General features: G+C 50.0%; 1 protein-coding gene across 4 annotated transcripts in view; it reads left to right on the top strand.

The window, feature by feature from the left end:
- Positions 1-13,073, top strand: part of NBEAL2 (neurobeachin like 2) — a 354,508-nt gene extending 341,435 nt beyond the window's left edge. For all 4 annotated transcript variants that reach the window (XM_060247903.1, XM_060247901.1, XM_060247900.1 and 1 more), the window contains 4 exons: positions 1,280-1,441; positions 3,814-3,962; positions 7,047-7,182; positions 7,972-13,073. In XM_060247903.1, the coding sequence (XP_060103886.1) occupies positions 1,280-1,441; positions 3,814-3,962; positions 7,047-7,182; positions 7,972-8,073 (549 nt within the window). In that variant the 3' untranslated portion in view covers positions 8,074-13,073. The remainder of the gene's footprint in view (positions 1-1,279; positions 1,442-3,813; positions 3,963-7,046; positions 7,183-7,971) is intronic.

Here is a 13,073-nt window from a genome sequence, read left to right as displayed (position 1 = left end):
TGTCCAGTCCAACATTCCACGTCACACAGTGGCCAAAACTTAGGGGCTTTCAGGAGGTCTACCAATAGGGCCAGGACTCCAAATGCCCCCCAAGCTCCATGAATACAGAATATCACTGCCCCAGACATAAGAACATAAGAGAAGCCATGTTGGATCAGGCCAGTGGCCCCTCCAGTCCAACACTCTGTGTCACAGAAGAACATAAGAGAAGCCCTGTTGGATCAGGCCAATGGCCCCTCCAGTCCAACACTCTGTCTCACATAAGAACATAAGAGAAGCCCTGTTGGATCAGGCCAATGGCCCATCCAGTCCAACACTCTGTGTCACATAAGAACATGAGAGAAGCCATGTTGGATCAGGCCAGTGGCCCATCCAGTCCAACACTCCATGTCACACCAGTGGGGCCAGAACTCCAGAAGCCCCCCAGGCACCAAGAATACAGAACATCACTGCCCCAGACATAAGAACATAAGAGAAGCCATATTGAGTCAGGCCAATGAGATGTCCAGTACAACACTCCGTGTCACACAGTGGCCAAAACCCAAGGGCCTTCAGGAGGTCTACCAATGGGGCCAGGACTCCAAATGCCCCCCAAGCTCCAAGAATACAGAATATCACTGCCCCAGAAATAAGAACATAAGAGAAGCCATGTTGGATCAGGCCAATGACCCATCCAGTCCAACATTCGGTGTCACACAGTAGCTAAAACAAAAACAAAAAATCCAGGTGCCATCAGGTGGTCCACCAGTGGAGTCAGAACTCCAGGAGACCTGCCCCTGTGCCCCACCCCCCCCCCCCAAGCACCAAGAAGACAGGGCATCACTGCCCCAGACAGAGAGTTCCATCTATACCTCGAGCCACTCATGTCCATAGCTCACAGGGTGGTGGTTGTAAGGAAACAGACAAGGAAAAACAAAGCCCTAAACTGTTTTGAGTCCCAGCTGGGAGGAAAAGGAAGGTAGGAAGGAAGGAAGGAAGGAAGGAAGGAAGGAAGGAAGGAAGGAAGGAAGGAAGGGAGGGAAGGGGAGGGAAGGGAAGGGAAGGGAAGGGAAGGGAGCCAAGTTTCTGCTGTGGGGCAGGGTCTGTTCCGTACAACAGCATTGATTGTTACATGGCTCTGACCCTTGAAATCTCTTCCACTCAAAAGGGTATTTCCACTGCTGTGCATTTCTCCTCCTTTTCCTCACCCCATCAGACCCTTCACCCCCGTGCATGCCCTTGTTGGGCCAGCCAGCCTCCTCCTAAAAACCGCTCTCCCTTTCTCCCTCCCTCCCTCCAGGACGGCACCATCATCGTCCACACCGTCCGCCGAGGCCAGTTCATGAAGTCGATCCGGCCCCCGTGCGAGAGTTCCCTGCCGGTCACCATCTCCAGCCTGGCGGTGGGCCAAGAGGGGCAGATTGTGGTCCACACCACCCTGGAGGGAAGGGCATCTCTGAAGGTGGGGGTCGCTCCTTGGTAGCCCAGAGGGGGGAACGGGAACGCCCCTTCTGCTGAAACGTTCCTGATGAGGAACATTCAGCAGTGGCTCATGGGAAACTGTGAACACATGAAGCTGCCTTATACTGAACGAGACCCCCTTCCCTCGGCCCATCAAAGTCAGTCTTGTCTACTCAGACTGGCAACAGCTCTCCAGGGTCTCAAGCGGAGGTTTTTCACACCTGTTTGCCTGGACCCTTTTTAGTTGGAGATGCCGGGGATTGAACCTGGGACCTTCTGCTTACCAAGCAGATGCTCTACCACTGAGCCACCATCCCTCCCCTAAAGGATGACTCCGTAGTGCTGAACTTATGAACATATATGAACATATGAAGCTGCCTTCTACTCAGTCAGACCCCCCTCAGTCCATCAAAGTCAGTCTTGTCTACTCAGACTGGCAGCAGCTCTTCAGGGACTCAAGCGGAGGTTTTTCACGCCTATTTGCCTGTACCCTTTTCTGTTGGAGGTGCCGGGGATTGAATCTGGGACCTTCTGCTTACCAAGCAGATGCTCTATCACCGAGCCACCCTCTTTCCCTTAAAGTTGCCTTCGTTCCTTATGAACATATGAAGCTGCGTTATACTGAATCAGACTCACTTTGGTCCATCAAAGTCAGTCTTGTCTACTCAGACGGGCAGCGGCTCTCCAGGGTCTCAAGCAGAGGTTTTTCACACCTATTTGCCCTGGACCCTTTTTAGTTGGGGATGCCAGGGATTGAACCTGGGACCTTCTGCTTACCAAGAAGATGCTCGACCACTGAGCCACCATCCCTCCCTAACACTTATGAGGCTCTCCAGGGTCTCAAGCTGAGGTTTTTCACGCCTACTTACTTGGACCCTTTTTAGTTGAACCTGGGATCTTCTGCTTACCAAGCAGATGCTCTACCACTGAGCTACCATCCCTCCCTTAAAGTTGCCTTCATTCCTTGTGAACATATGAAGCTGCCTTATACTGAATCAGACTCTCAGTCCACCAAAGTCAGTATTGTCTACTCAGACTGGCAGCAGCTCTCCAAGGTCTCAAGCGGAGGTTTTTCACGCCTACTTGCCTGGACCCTTTTGAGTTGGAGATGCTGGGGATTGAATTTGGGACTTTCTGCTTACCAAGCAGATATTCTGCCACTAAGCCACCATCCCTCCCTAACACTTATGAGACTCTCCAGGGTCTCAGGTGGAAATTTTTCATGCCTCTTTGCCTGGAACCTTTTTAGTTGGAGATGCCGGGGATTGAACCTGGGACCTTCTGCTTACCCAGCAGATGCTCTACCACTGAGCCACCATCCCTCCCCTGTGAATCTCCCATACACAAAAGCCGCCCTGCTGGATCAGACCAGGGTCCACCTAGTCCAGCACACTGATTCAAACAGCGGTCTTGTCTACTCAGACTGGCAGCTGCTCTCCAGGGTCTCTGGCCGATCTCTTTCACATCACCTTCCTCCTTTTAACTCGAGATGCTGCCGGGGATTGGACCTGGGACCTTCTGCATGCCAAACAAGCGCTCTACTACTGAGCCAAGGCCCCTCCCACAAAGGTTGTGAAAACAAAGCCCCAGAGAATGGCGCGGCCCCTGGTGAGAACCAGTTTGGTGTAGTGGTTAAGTGCACGGACTCTTACCCAGGAGAACCGGGTTTGATTCCCCACTCCTCCCCTTGCAGCTGCTGAAATGGCTTTGGGTCAGCCATAGCTCTCACAGAGCTCTCCTTGAAAGGGCAGATTCTGTGAAAGCTCTCTCAGCCCCACCCACCTCACAGGGTGGTTGTCTGTTGTGGGGGGGTGGGAGGGGGAGATAAAGGACATTATGAGCCACTCTGAGATTCAGAGTATAGGAAGGAAAGGAAAGGTCCCCTGTGCAAGCACCAGTCGTTTCCCACTCTGAGGTGATGTCGCTTTCACTATGTTTTCACGGCAGACTTTTTACGGGGTGGTTTGCCCTTGCCTTCCTCAGTCATCTACACTTTCCCCCCCAGCAAGCTGGGGACTCATTTGACCAACCTCGGAAAGAGGGAAGGCTGAGTCAACCTCGAGCCGACTACCTGAACCCAGCTTCTGCCGGGATCGAACTCAGGTCGTGAGCAGAGAGCTCGGACTGCAGTACAGCAGCTTTAACACTCTGCGCCACGGGGCTGTGTCTCAGAGTATAGGGGCAGCATTTAAATCCGATACCATCGTCATCTTCTCACACAGGACTCTGTATACACACCAGAACCCCTAGATCGGGATGCTGTTTAGAACGGCGCACTTTGCAAAAGGCAGGAAGGAACTACAACGTCGCAGGCCCTGGAGAGCTCTCGTTGCCCTCTACAAAAACTAACCCCTCGCCTCTCCTTTCTCAAAGGACAAGTTTGCCCTCCACTTGTACTCTGTCAACGGCAAGCACCTGTCTTCCATCCCGCTGGACGAGGAAGTCACCGCCGCGTGCATCACCGGGGACTTTGTCGTGCTGGGGACCGTTCAGTGTTCTCTGCAGATCCGGGAGCTTTGGAGGTAAATGTCAAACCCCCGTGAGTTGGCTAAAGGCATCCGGCCCCACTTGCAGTCACAGAATCACAGAGTCGGAAGGGGCCATAGAAGGCATCTAGTCCAAGCCTCTGTTCAGTGTAGGATCAGCCTAGAGCCAGGGGTGGCCAAACTTGCTTAACGTAAGAGCCGCACAGAATAAACATCAGACGTTTGAGAGCTGCAAGGCAGGAACGTCAGATTTTTTTTGTCATTGCAATTTTATTATTGCAATTTTATCATTGCAATGTATTGTAACAATATTTATAGAGAAAGCACTGAGAAAGAGCACTGAAGCGAAAATAATACCAATACATTGCTTTTCGCCCCTTCCATCCCCGGAGAGCCGGTTTGGTGTAGTGGTGAAGTGTGCGGACTCTTAGCTGGGAGAACCGGGTTTGATTCCCCACTCCTCCCCTTGCAGCTGCTGGAATGGCCTTGGGTCAGCCATAGCTCTAATAGAGAGCCAGTTGGGTGTAGTTGTGAAGTGCATGGAGTCTTATCTAGGAGAACTGGGTTTGATTCCCCACTCTTCCAGTTACAGCTGCTGAAATGGCCTTGGGTCAGCCATAGGTCTAATAAAGGGCCAGTTGGGTGTAGTTGTGAAGTGCACGGACTCTTATCTGGGAGAACTGGGTTTGATTCCCCACTCTTCCACTTACAGCTGCTGGAATGGCCTTGGGTCACCCATAGCTCTAATAGAGAGCCAATTGGGTGTAGTTGTGAAGTGCACGGACTCTTATCTGGGAGAACCGGGTTTGATTCCCCACTCCTCCCCTTGCAGCTGCTGGAATGGCCTTGGGTCAGCCATAGCTCTAATAGAGAGCCAGTTGGGTGCAGTGGTTAAGTGTGCGGACTCTTATCTGGGAGAACCGGGTTTGATTCCCCACTCCTCCACTTGCACCTGTTGGAATGACCTTGGGTCAGCCAGAGCTCTAATAGAGAGCCAGTTGGGTGTAGTGGTTAAGTGTGCGGACTCTTATCTGGGAGAACTGGGTTTGATTCCCCACTCCTCCACTTGCACCTGCTGGAATGGCCTTGGGTCAGCCAGAGCTCTAATAGAGAGCCAGTTGGGTGTAGTGGTTAAGTGTGCGGACTCTTATCTGGGAGAACCGGGTTTGATTCCCCACTCCTCCACTTGCACCTGCTGGAATGGCCTTGGGTCAGCCATAGCTCTAATAGAGAGCCAGTTTGGTGTAGTGGTTAAGTGTGTGGACTCTTATCTGGGAGAACCGGGTTTGATTCCCCCCTCCTCCCCTTGCACCTGCTGGAATGGCCTTGGGTCAGCCATAGCTCTAATAGAGAGCCAGTTGGGTGTAGTGGTTAAGTGTGCGGACTCTTATCTGGGAGAACCGGGTTTGATTCCCCACTCCTCCACTTGCACCTACTGGAATGGCCTTGGGTCAGCCAGAGCTCTAATAGAGAGCCAGTTGGGTGTAGTGGTTAAGTGTGCAGGCTCTTATCTGGGAGAACCGGGTTTGATTCCCCACTCCTCCACTTGCACCTGCTGGAATGGCCTTGGGTCAGCCGTAGCTCTGGCAGAGGTTGTCCTTGAAAGGACAGCTGCTGTGAGAGCCCTCTCCAGCCCCACCCACCTCACAGGGTGACTGTTGTGGGGGAGGAAGGTAAAGGAGATTGTGAGCCGCTCTGAGACTCTTCGGAGTGGAGGGCGGGATATAAATCCAATATCATCATCATCATCATCTTCACCTTATTTTGACCCCTGCCGGTGTTTACTTAAATTGCTAAAAATACAAGGTAATATCTCTTCGGGAAAAAACCTTATACTCTATCCTCTTAGCCTTATCAAAAAAGATACTAATAGTCCAATAAAAACAAAACAAAAAAACAGTTCCATTTCTTTATAATTATTACTATAGTCCACCATTCCACAAAACTTCCAATTATTTTCAAACATCAACAATTTCAAAAAATATTTTCAAAAATGTCCCTTTACTTTCCAATGTTTTTCAACGTAGATTTGAAATTTCTCCCACTCCATTTTATACTTCTCCAAACCATAGTCTTTTAATTCTTGTAAGTTTGTCCATTTCACTCCCAAGACATAACTTTTAAAATCCAGCCCCATTTTTCTGGTATTTTATCTTGCTTCCATAGCTGCGCATACATATGAACATATGAAGCTGCCTTATACTGAATCAGACCTTTGGTCCATCAAAGTCAGTATTGTCTTCTCAGACTGGCAGCGGCTCTCCAGGGTCTCAAGCTGAGGCTTTTCATACCTATTTGCCTGGACCCTTTTTTGGAGATGCCAGGAATTGAACCTGGGACCTTCTGCTTCCAAGCTGATGCTCTACCACTGAGCCACCGTCCCTCTCCTTGCAGCTAAAAGTTCTATCTAATTTCGGAAAACTTTCCATTTGTAATCCCAACAAAAACACATCTGGAGATCTCTTAAAGTCGTAACCTAAAATTTTTGACTCTTCTTTCTGAATCATTTGCCAGTATTGTCTTGCCTTTTCACACGACCACCACATGTGGTAAAAAGAACCGTCATGCTTTTTACACTTCCAACATCTGTCTGACATCTGGTTGGTCATTTTTTGCTAGTTTCTTAGGCGTCATATACCATCTAGATGACATTTTGAAGCAGTTCTCTTTAATATTATAACATGTAGATATCTTCAAAGAGTTCTTCCACAAGTGTTCCCATGACCGTATTACTTTATTTATATTAGTTGCCCATTTAATCATTTGAGATTTAACGTCAGATTTTTGAGGGAGAGCGGGAGGGAGGGAGGAAGGAAGGGAAATTGATGGGGAGAGGGAGAGGTGGAAAGAAAACAACTTTGACTTTAAATGCGTTTTCCAATCTGCCGACTGGCTTCGCTTGGAGATTTAAAGAGAGAAATGCCTTCTCCAAGCCATCAGAAGGTCCACCAATGGGGGTTGGGGGGGGGCATGCTCTTTCATCCATAACCCCTCACAGAGGAACGTCAGTCAGCTGAGGCCTGCCAGATCCAGTAGCTCCTGCTCTCACGCTTTTCTGCCCTGATTCTAGGAGCCATGGGCCTTCGTTCTTACCGGTGTCCCCCTTTGCTGTCATTTCAGCCTCCAAGCGGCCGTTTCCCCTTTGTCCATGAAGGTCCCAATCCACAGCGTCTCTGTGACCAAGGAGATGAGTCACATCTTGGTGGGTCTGGAGGACGGGAAGCTGATTGTGGTGGGAGCCGGGCAGCCCTCAGAGGTGAGTCGCAAGCAGCCCACTCTGGCATCCAAGCTCCGATGCTCTGCTGGGGTCCAATGGCACATATTGAATCCATCCTTAAAAACTGGCTTGAAAAGGGAAAGTTGGAGAGCAGTGGGCAAGACTGAAACTTGACCAGAAGGGTATGATTAACAACATCAGAAGAACCCTGCTGGATCATACCAAATGTCTATCCAGTCCAGCCTCCTGTCTCCTGTTCCTCTGGAAAGCCAACAAGAGGGCATAGAGGCTGAGGCCTTCCCCTGATGTTGCCTCCTGGCTCTGGGATTCAGCGGCTTAATGTCTCTGATTGTGGAGGATCTCCCCCAGTTGCCATGGCTAGTAGCCATTGAGAGACTCACCACTCTTTGAATGAGGGAGCTCTCCTAGCTGCAGCCTTTCTCCAGCTCAGCCTTTTTAGACAAAACAACCTTCCCTCTCTAGCTGGGCCTTTTATTTCCTTTCAGGTTCCATCCCTCTGGGCACTTTTTCCCTCCAAAACTGCTGCCCACTCAGTCAAAGAGACAGAAGGGATCCTGGAAAATGTAGGCCCTGGAGCTACTCTGAAGCAGGCTTCCCTGGAGCCTGTAGGCCTCACTAGGCCTGGGATAATAACAGTTCCCTTCATCAGTTATGAACTTTGAATCTCAAAAAGTTTGTACCCTGAAAATCTTGTTTTCTAACGTGCTCTGGGACTCAAATCTAGCTCTTTTACTGCAGGCCAAAATGGCTCCCCTCTGAAACTATCCCAAAGAACTGATCTCCCTTTGGCTGTTTCTCTTCCTTCAGGTGAGGCCAGGCCAGTTTCACAGGCGGCTCTGGCGTTCGACACGGCGCATCTCCCAGGTGTCGTCCGGTGAGACAGAATACAACCCGACGGAGTCCAAGTAGCCGTCCCGGGTCGGCTGTCCACCTTCCTGCTGCCTTCCACCTGCGCCTGCATCAGAGGGACCCCAGATCCGTCTGGTCTCACCTGCCGGGGGTGTTCTTTGGCCGCTTCCCCGCTCGTGGTCTGCTGCTGACGGTCTCGTCGCACAGCCCCTGGTTTGTAGCTGTGGAAACTGCCTCAAGGACTCCTATGCAAACCAGAGGTCTGCGCCCCTCTCGCACAGTGCTCTGGGGGCAGGCGTGTGCAGGACAATCTCCAGAGGGGGCTCTCGAGAGCCCACCCAGCCGTTCCTCCCCCGTTTCTTGATTCCTATTATTATTATTATTATTTGATTCCTGTGGAGCTTGAAGTGGCAAATGTTTGTATTCGTCTTCTTACACTGGAAAGAGAGAAAGAGGCCAACGAGGAATGGGGAGGGCGAGGACTTCCGCTGCCTCCTGCCTATCCGGCAGGAAACAAAATGCAATAGACACACACCAGCCTCAAGACAACAGAGTCTGGTCTTTCTCCGATGGCCTTAAGCAGACCTTTCTCTTGCACTACGTAGAAGACCTGCGCCAGAACCAAGGATTCAGATTCTTGCTGGCCCTGGAGATAGGGGGCGCCCAGTCTGCTCATTCCGAGAAAGCTTTAACAGTGAGCTGAAAAGGGAAGGTATTAGTAGGAGCATGCTGTTTCTTCTCCAGCTGGGGGCACCGGACGGGGTGGAGGGGCAACCCACTCGGTTCTAGGCCGAAGATATTAGCAAGGCAGCCAACCCTGCAAGCATCAAAGCAGAGGGGTGTGGCAAATAGGCAGCATGTCCTGCCTCGCTGGGTTGTTTCCTCCCCCCGCCCCAATATCCACAGGGATTGGGATATTTCCTATTGGTGACCTCAGAGGCGAGATCTATTGAATTTCTGGGGGAGGAGGGATGTCCGTGACTCTTCTGCGCCAATCTTGGTGCCATGCACAGTTTCACCAGCAATAAGCCCCGGCCTCTCAGCGTAGACTTGTGTCTTTACCAAATCCTAGCAGGCCGAGACCTTCTGTGGTATCTCGAGGGGAGGATCCGCAGAAGATTTTGTGCAGCCCCGGTAAGGGAGTCCTTCTCCTGGCCTGCTGCGGTTCCCAGTCCTCCAAAGTGCAACGGCGTATTTTTGGAAGAGGGCTACTCTGCAGTTGCTAAAACGAAGGCAGTCCAGACTTTTTAAAGGCTTTCTGCGAGCCGACCGAGCTGCTGTTTAGAACGGGGACTTTGGGTGGAATCGCCAGCAAGGAATTCAGTTATCCCCCTCCCCCCCCCCCCAAATACGTTCAAGAACAGGCTGGGTGTCGCTGGCTGTCCAGTTCCCCTTTAAGCACTTTTTGATAACCAAAACCGCTCAATGTTGAAGGTGAAATAAACAGACGAGCCGCTTGTGGCTCTCAACAGGACACATCAGGGGTCTTTTTCCAGCAGGTGTGAAGGGGCATGCTGTTTCAGAACAGGTACCCCCGAAGAACCCGCTTGCTTTTCTCCAGCCTTACCTGGATATCGACTAAGGCATATAATGGGAAGGGGAAATAACACTCGGTGGGGAACAACAAGAACACCTCTGAAATGGAGGGCTTTGCCTCAATCTACTGAAACGTCATCTCAGAGCAAACGTCCCTTGGAGTCCAGATAGATTGTTGGCATATAATGGGAAGGGGAAGGTCATCTCAGAGCAAACGTCCCTTGGAGTCCAGATAGATTGTTGGCATATAATGGGAAGGGGAAATAACACTCGGTGGGGTACAAGAACACCTCTGAAATGGAGGGCTTTGCCTCAATCTACTGAAACGTCATCCCAGAGCAATCGTCCCTTGGAGTCCAGAAGTGAATCAGAAGCTCAATGGGAATTTCGGTTAGTCCCTATGGATGCAGGTGGTTGAAAGAGTGTTTCGGAGAGATGACAGAAGATCATGTGAACTTTGACTGGTAGCCATAAGGGTGACTCAGTTCTACAAAGAGAGAAATGCCTGGATCCTTTTCGCCCCGCAGGTAACTTTGTTTCATTCCTGAGATCCCGGATCGCTGATCCCTCCCGGTCTTTTGTAAAGTTGAGAGCAAACCTGGATTGTTTTTATTTTTTCCACAGAAGGCAGTTGTGAGTATTCCCCTTGGCCCATCCTTCTCCCTTTCTGGCACTCACACCCATGTGTCCCTTCGATCAAGGAAACTGAAGGGGTCAGAGGCTGCATCCCGGAAGGTTCTTCCTTTTTTCCCAGATTCGGTTGGGCTGCCCACTCTTAACTTTATACAATGTGAGGACTTTGAATCTTTCCTTCACACACGACTCGCCCTGAACCAAAACTGTAGTTGGTCTTGGAGAAAACAGGGCTGGTCGACTTCCAGATCTTTAGATCTTGGTTCCATCTCTTTGCTCATGTAGGACACATTGAGTTAGTGGGGCTGCAGACAATTTGAAGAGGAGCATCTCTCGTAGATCCCGTAAGGGAAATTTGGGGCTCTCGGTTCAGTCTTCCGGGTAGCTTCCTTGCCACATTATATCACATGTCCGTCCCCATAACACAAAGCACATCCCACCACTATGATTACACACGGGCAGGCCTCTTTTTTTTCTGCAGGGACTCCTTTGCATATTAGGCCACACCCTCCTGATGTAGCCCATCCTCCTTTAGCTTACAGTAGACCCTGCACGAAGAGCCCTGTAAGCTCTTGGAGGATTGGCTACATCAGGTGGGTGTGACCTAATATGCAAATGAGTTCTTGCTACAAAAAAAAGCCCTGTCCACGGGAGCCCCTTGGTTCTTCCAGATGATCTTTGACTAGCTCTCCTGGGACAGCCACCAATGTTTTATCCTCAAGTAATTTTGCTGTTGACACTTGATTGTTCCTAAACCACGTTGTTGGCTTGCCCTGCTGTTTCCTTGGGGGGGGGGGCGAGGAGGATTGGTACCGTGACAGTTACTTGTGTGGCTTCAAGAACATGTCAACCTTGTCTGTGCTGATGGTCAAGCCCCATGGCTAAGCATACATGTGACAGTGGATTCTCCTGTCTATAGGCTGGAATTCTAAAAAGGGATATGTCTTCTTTCAAACAGGGCTTTGTCAAGAAGGCTTTAAGACCCGCTGGAAGAAGTGCACTGGCTTTCTATGCGCCAAAAATGGCACTGTGAACCCTGAAACTCTGTAGGGGGAGATATTTTGCACTGGACAGTTGATTACAAAAGGGTTTTTTTCCGTGTAGAACTTGTCTTGCCACTCTCTCCCTCTCTTAGGACCAACCAACTCTCCCACGTCCCTCTGTGGATCCAGGATCGACTTATATTCATACAGTAGATATGCCTTTCTCCTTCCTTTTGCTAAAGAGAAAGGTCCAGGCTCTCAAAGCAATGACCTCTGACCCTAACCCGCCCCACTCCTAAAAGTGAATCTTTGGTGAAGGCCGAGTTTGAAGAACACCAAGTGCAATATTGCATTTTGCAGATAAAATATGCTCTTTTTCTGACTGTCCCGTTGTACCATTGTTTCCTGTGTACATAATAATATATAAACAGGTTTTTGTACCTTTTACGAATGTTGATCCAAATTTTTCTACTGTTTTGTATTTTATTGAGGGGTGGGGGGGAGAGTTACTTAGAGCTTTTTGGACTCCTGCAGGCTTTGAAGGAGTGCCCAAGTCTCCATGTGGATTTGTCCTCTGTTCAGGGTGAGAATTGTACGGGGAGGGACACAAGGCGATCCTTCCAGAGGACTCTGCGCTGGCCAAGTCGTCTCGGTTTCCATCTCTTCATTTTGTTCTGGCTTTGTGGGGGGTCAAATAGGCCCAAGGGAGTTTTGCAGCTCAGTGGTCAAGGCTTCTGAATCAACCTGTTTTTTCAGGGTTCTGATTCAAAAGCTTTCGAACGCCCATCTCTAGCAGTTGTTCCAACAGAAACTGGATTCCCTTCACATCACGCTTTGATGTGCGCGATGGAACACAAGGGGGGAATAGTACCTGCAACGAGGGTGAGGAGAAGTGGGACACCAAAGCTAACAGCCAGTTTTGGATTCTCTTCTTGGACCTTATTTGTTTTTTCTCCATTTGGACATGGGTGGGTGTTGACACGGGAAGAGTTCTAGAAGGGCTTTCACGTCTCCTGCTGCTTTGGGTCGCACTAAGAGCGAGCCTTTTTGTCGTTACAGTTTGACGTGGCCTCACCTTGAGTTGAGACACTGTCTATATGCAGTCACACATCCCATCAACGGCGTTTTCCTTCTTGGAAGTTATCCGAGTTGCTGGACATCACCGTGAGGTTGCAGCGGGACTGAGCTGAGGGGGTTGCTGGCCTCACCCTTTGAATGAAGGGGCGCCAGAAAGCTAGCCAAAGATGAACGAGACACATTTTCATTCCGGCAGTTTTGAGTTTGACATGCAGAGATCCCCTTTATGGAGCTGCACAGAGAATTGCTCACAGAGATCACGGATTAGTGCAGCGCTTAGTGAAATGAGCCTGAATGATGTGTAGAGTATGAAATACCACAAAGCATGCCTTCATCTTCTTCCCTAGATCTGGGGGGGGGGGTTACTGCAGGCATTTCTAGGACACACAGGAAGTCCAGCTTTCAAAGGGAGAGACATAGGCTGGCTTAGGTTAAGGTCAGATTTGCACCCGTTTTCATTTGCAAATTATCTTTCAAACGGGTCCCCGTCACAAAGGGGCCACACAACAGTCCATCAGTGACAGAGTTCCTCATTCTGACCAAGGTTTGAGGCTCACTTTATGGATCTCTCTCGGTTTCTGCTCCAGAGTCCAAAACGGTGGCCGCAGAGACAGGACAAATCCACATCAGACTGGTTTGCTCTCGGGAGAACAACTACAAAGCCCAGGGCAGCGTCCGTCCACATAAAGCACAATCCGAACTTAAATTTTATAAAAGAGTTTATGCCTTAAACTTGAAAATGACTGCCTTCAGCTGTCTGGGGTTTTATCCTGCGGCCTTGATGGTATCCTGTTCATAAAACTTTGAATAAACTTCAGAAAGAAACAAAAA

The sequence above is a fragment of the Heteronotia binoei genome, chromosome 10, assembly GCF_032191835.1.
Source record: "Heteronotia binoei isolate CCM8104 ecotype False Entrance Well chromosome 10, APGP_CSIRO_Hbin_v1, whole genome shotgun sequence".
NCBI lineage: Eukaryota > Metazoa > Chordata > Lepidosauria > Squamata > Gekkonidae > Heteronotia > Heteronotia binoei.
This window is presented reverse-complemented; position numbering and strand designations above follow the sequence as displayed.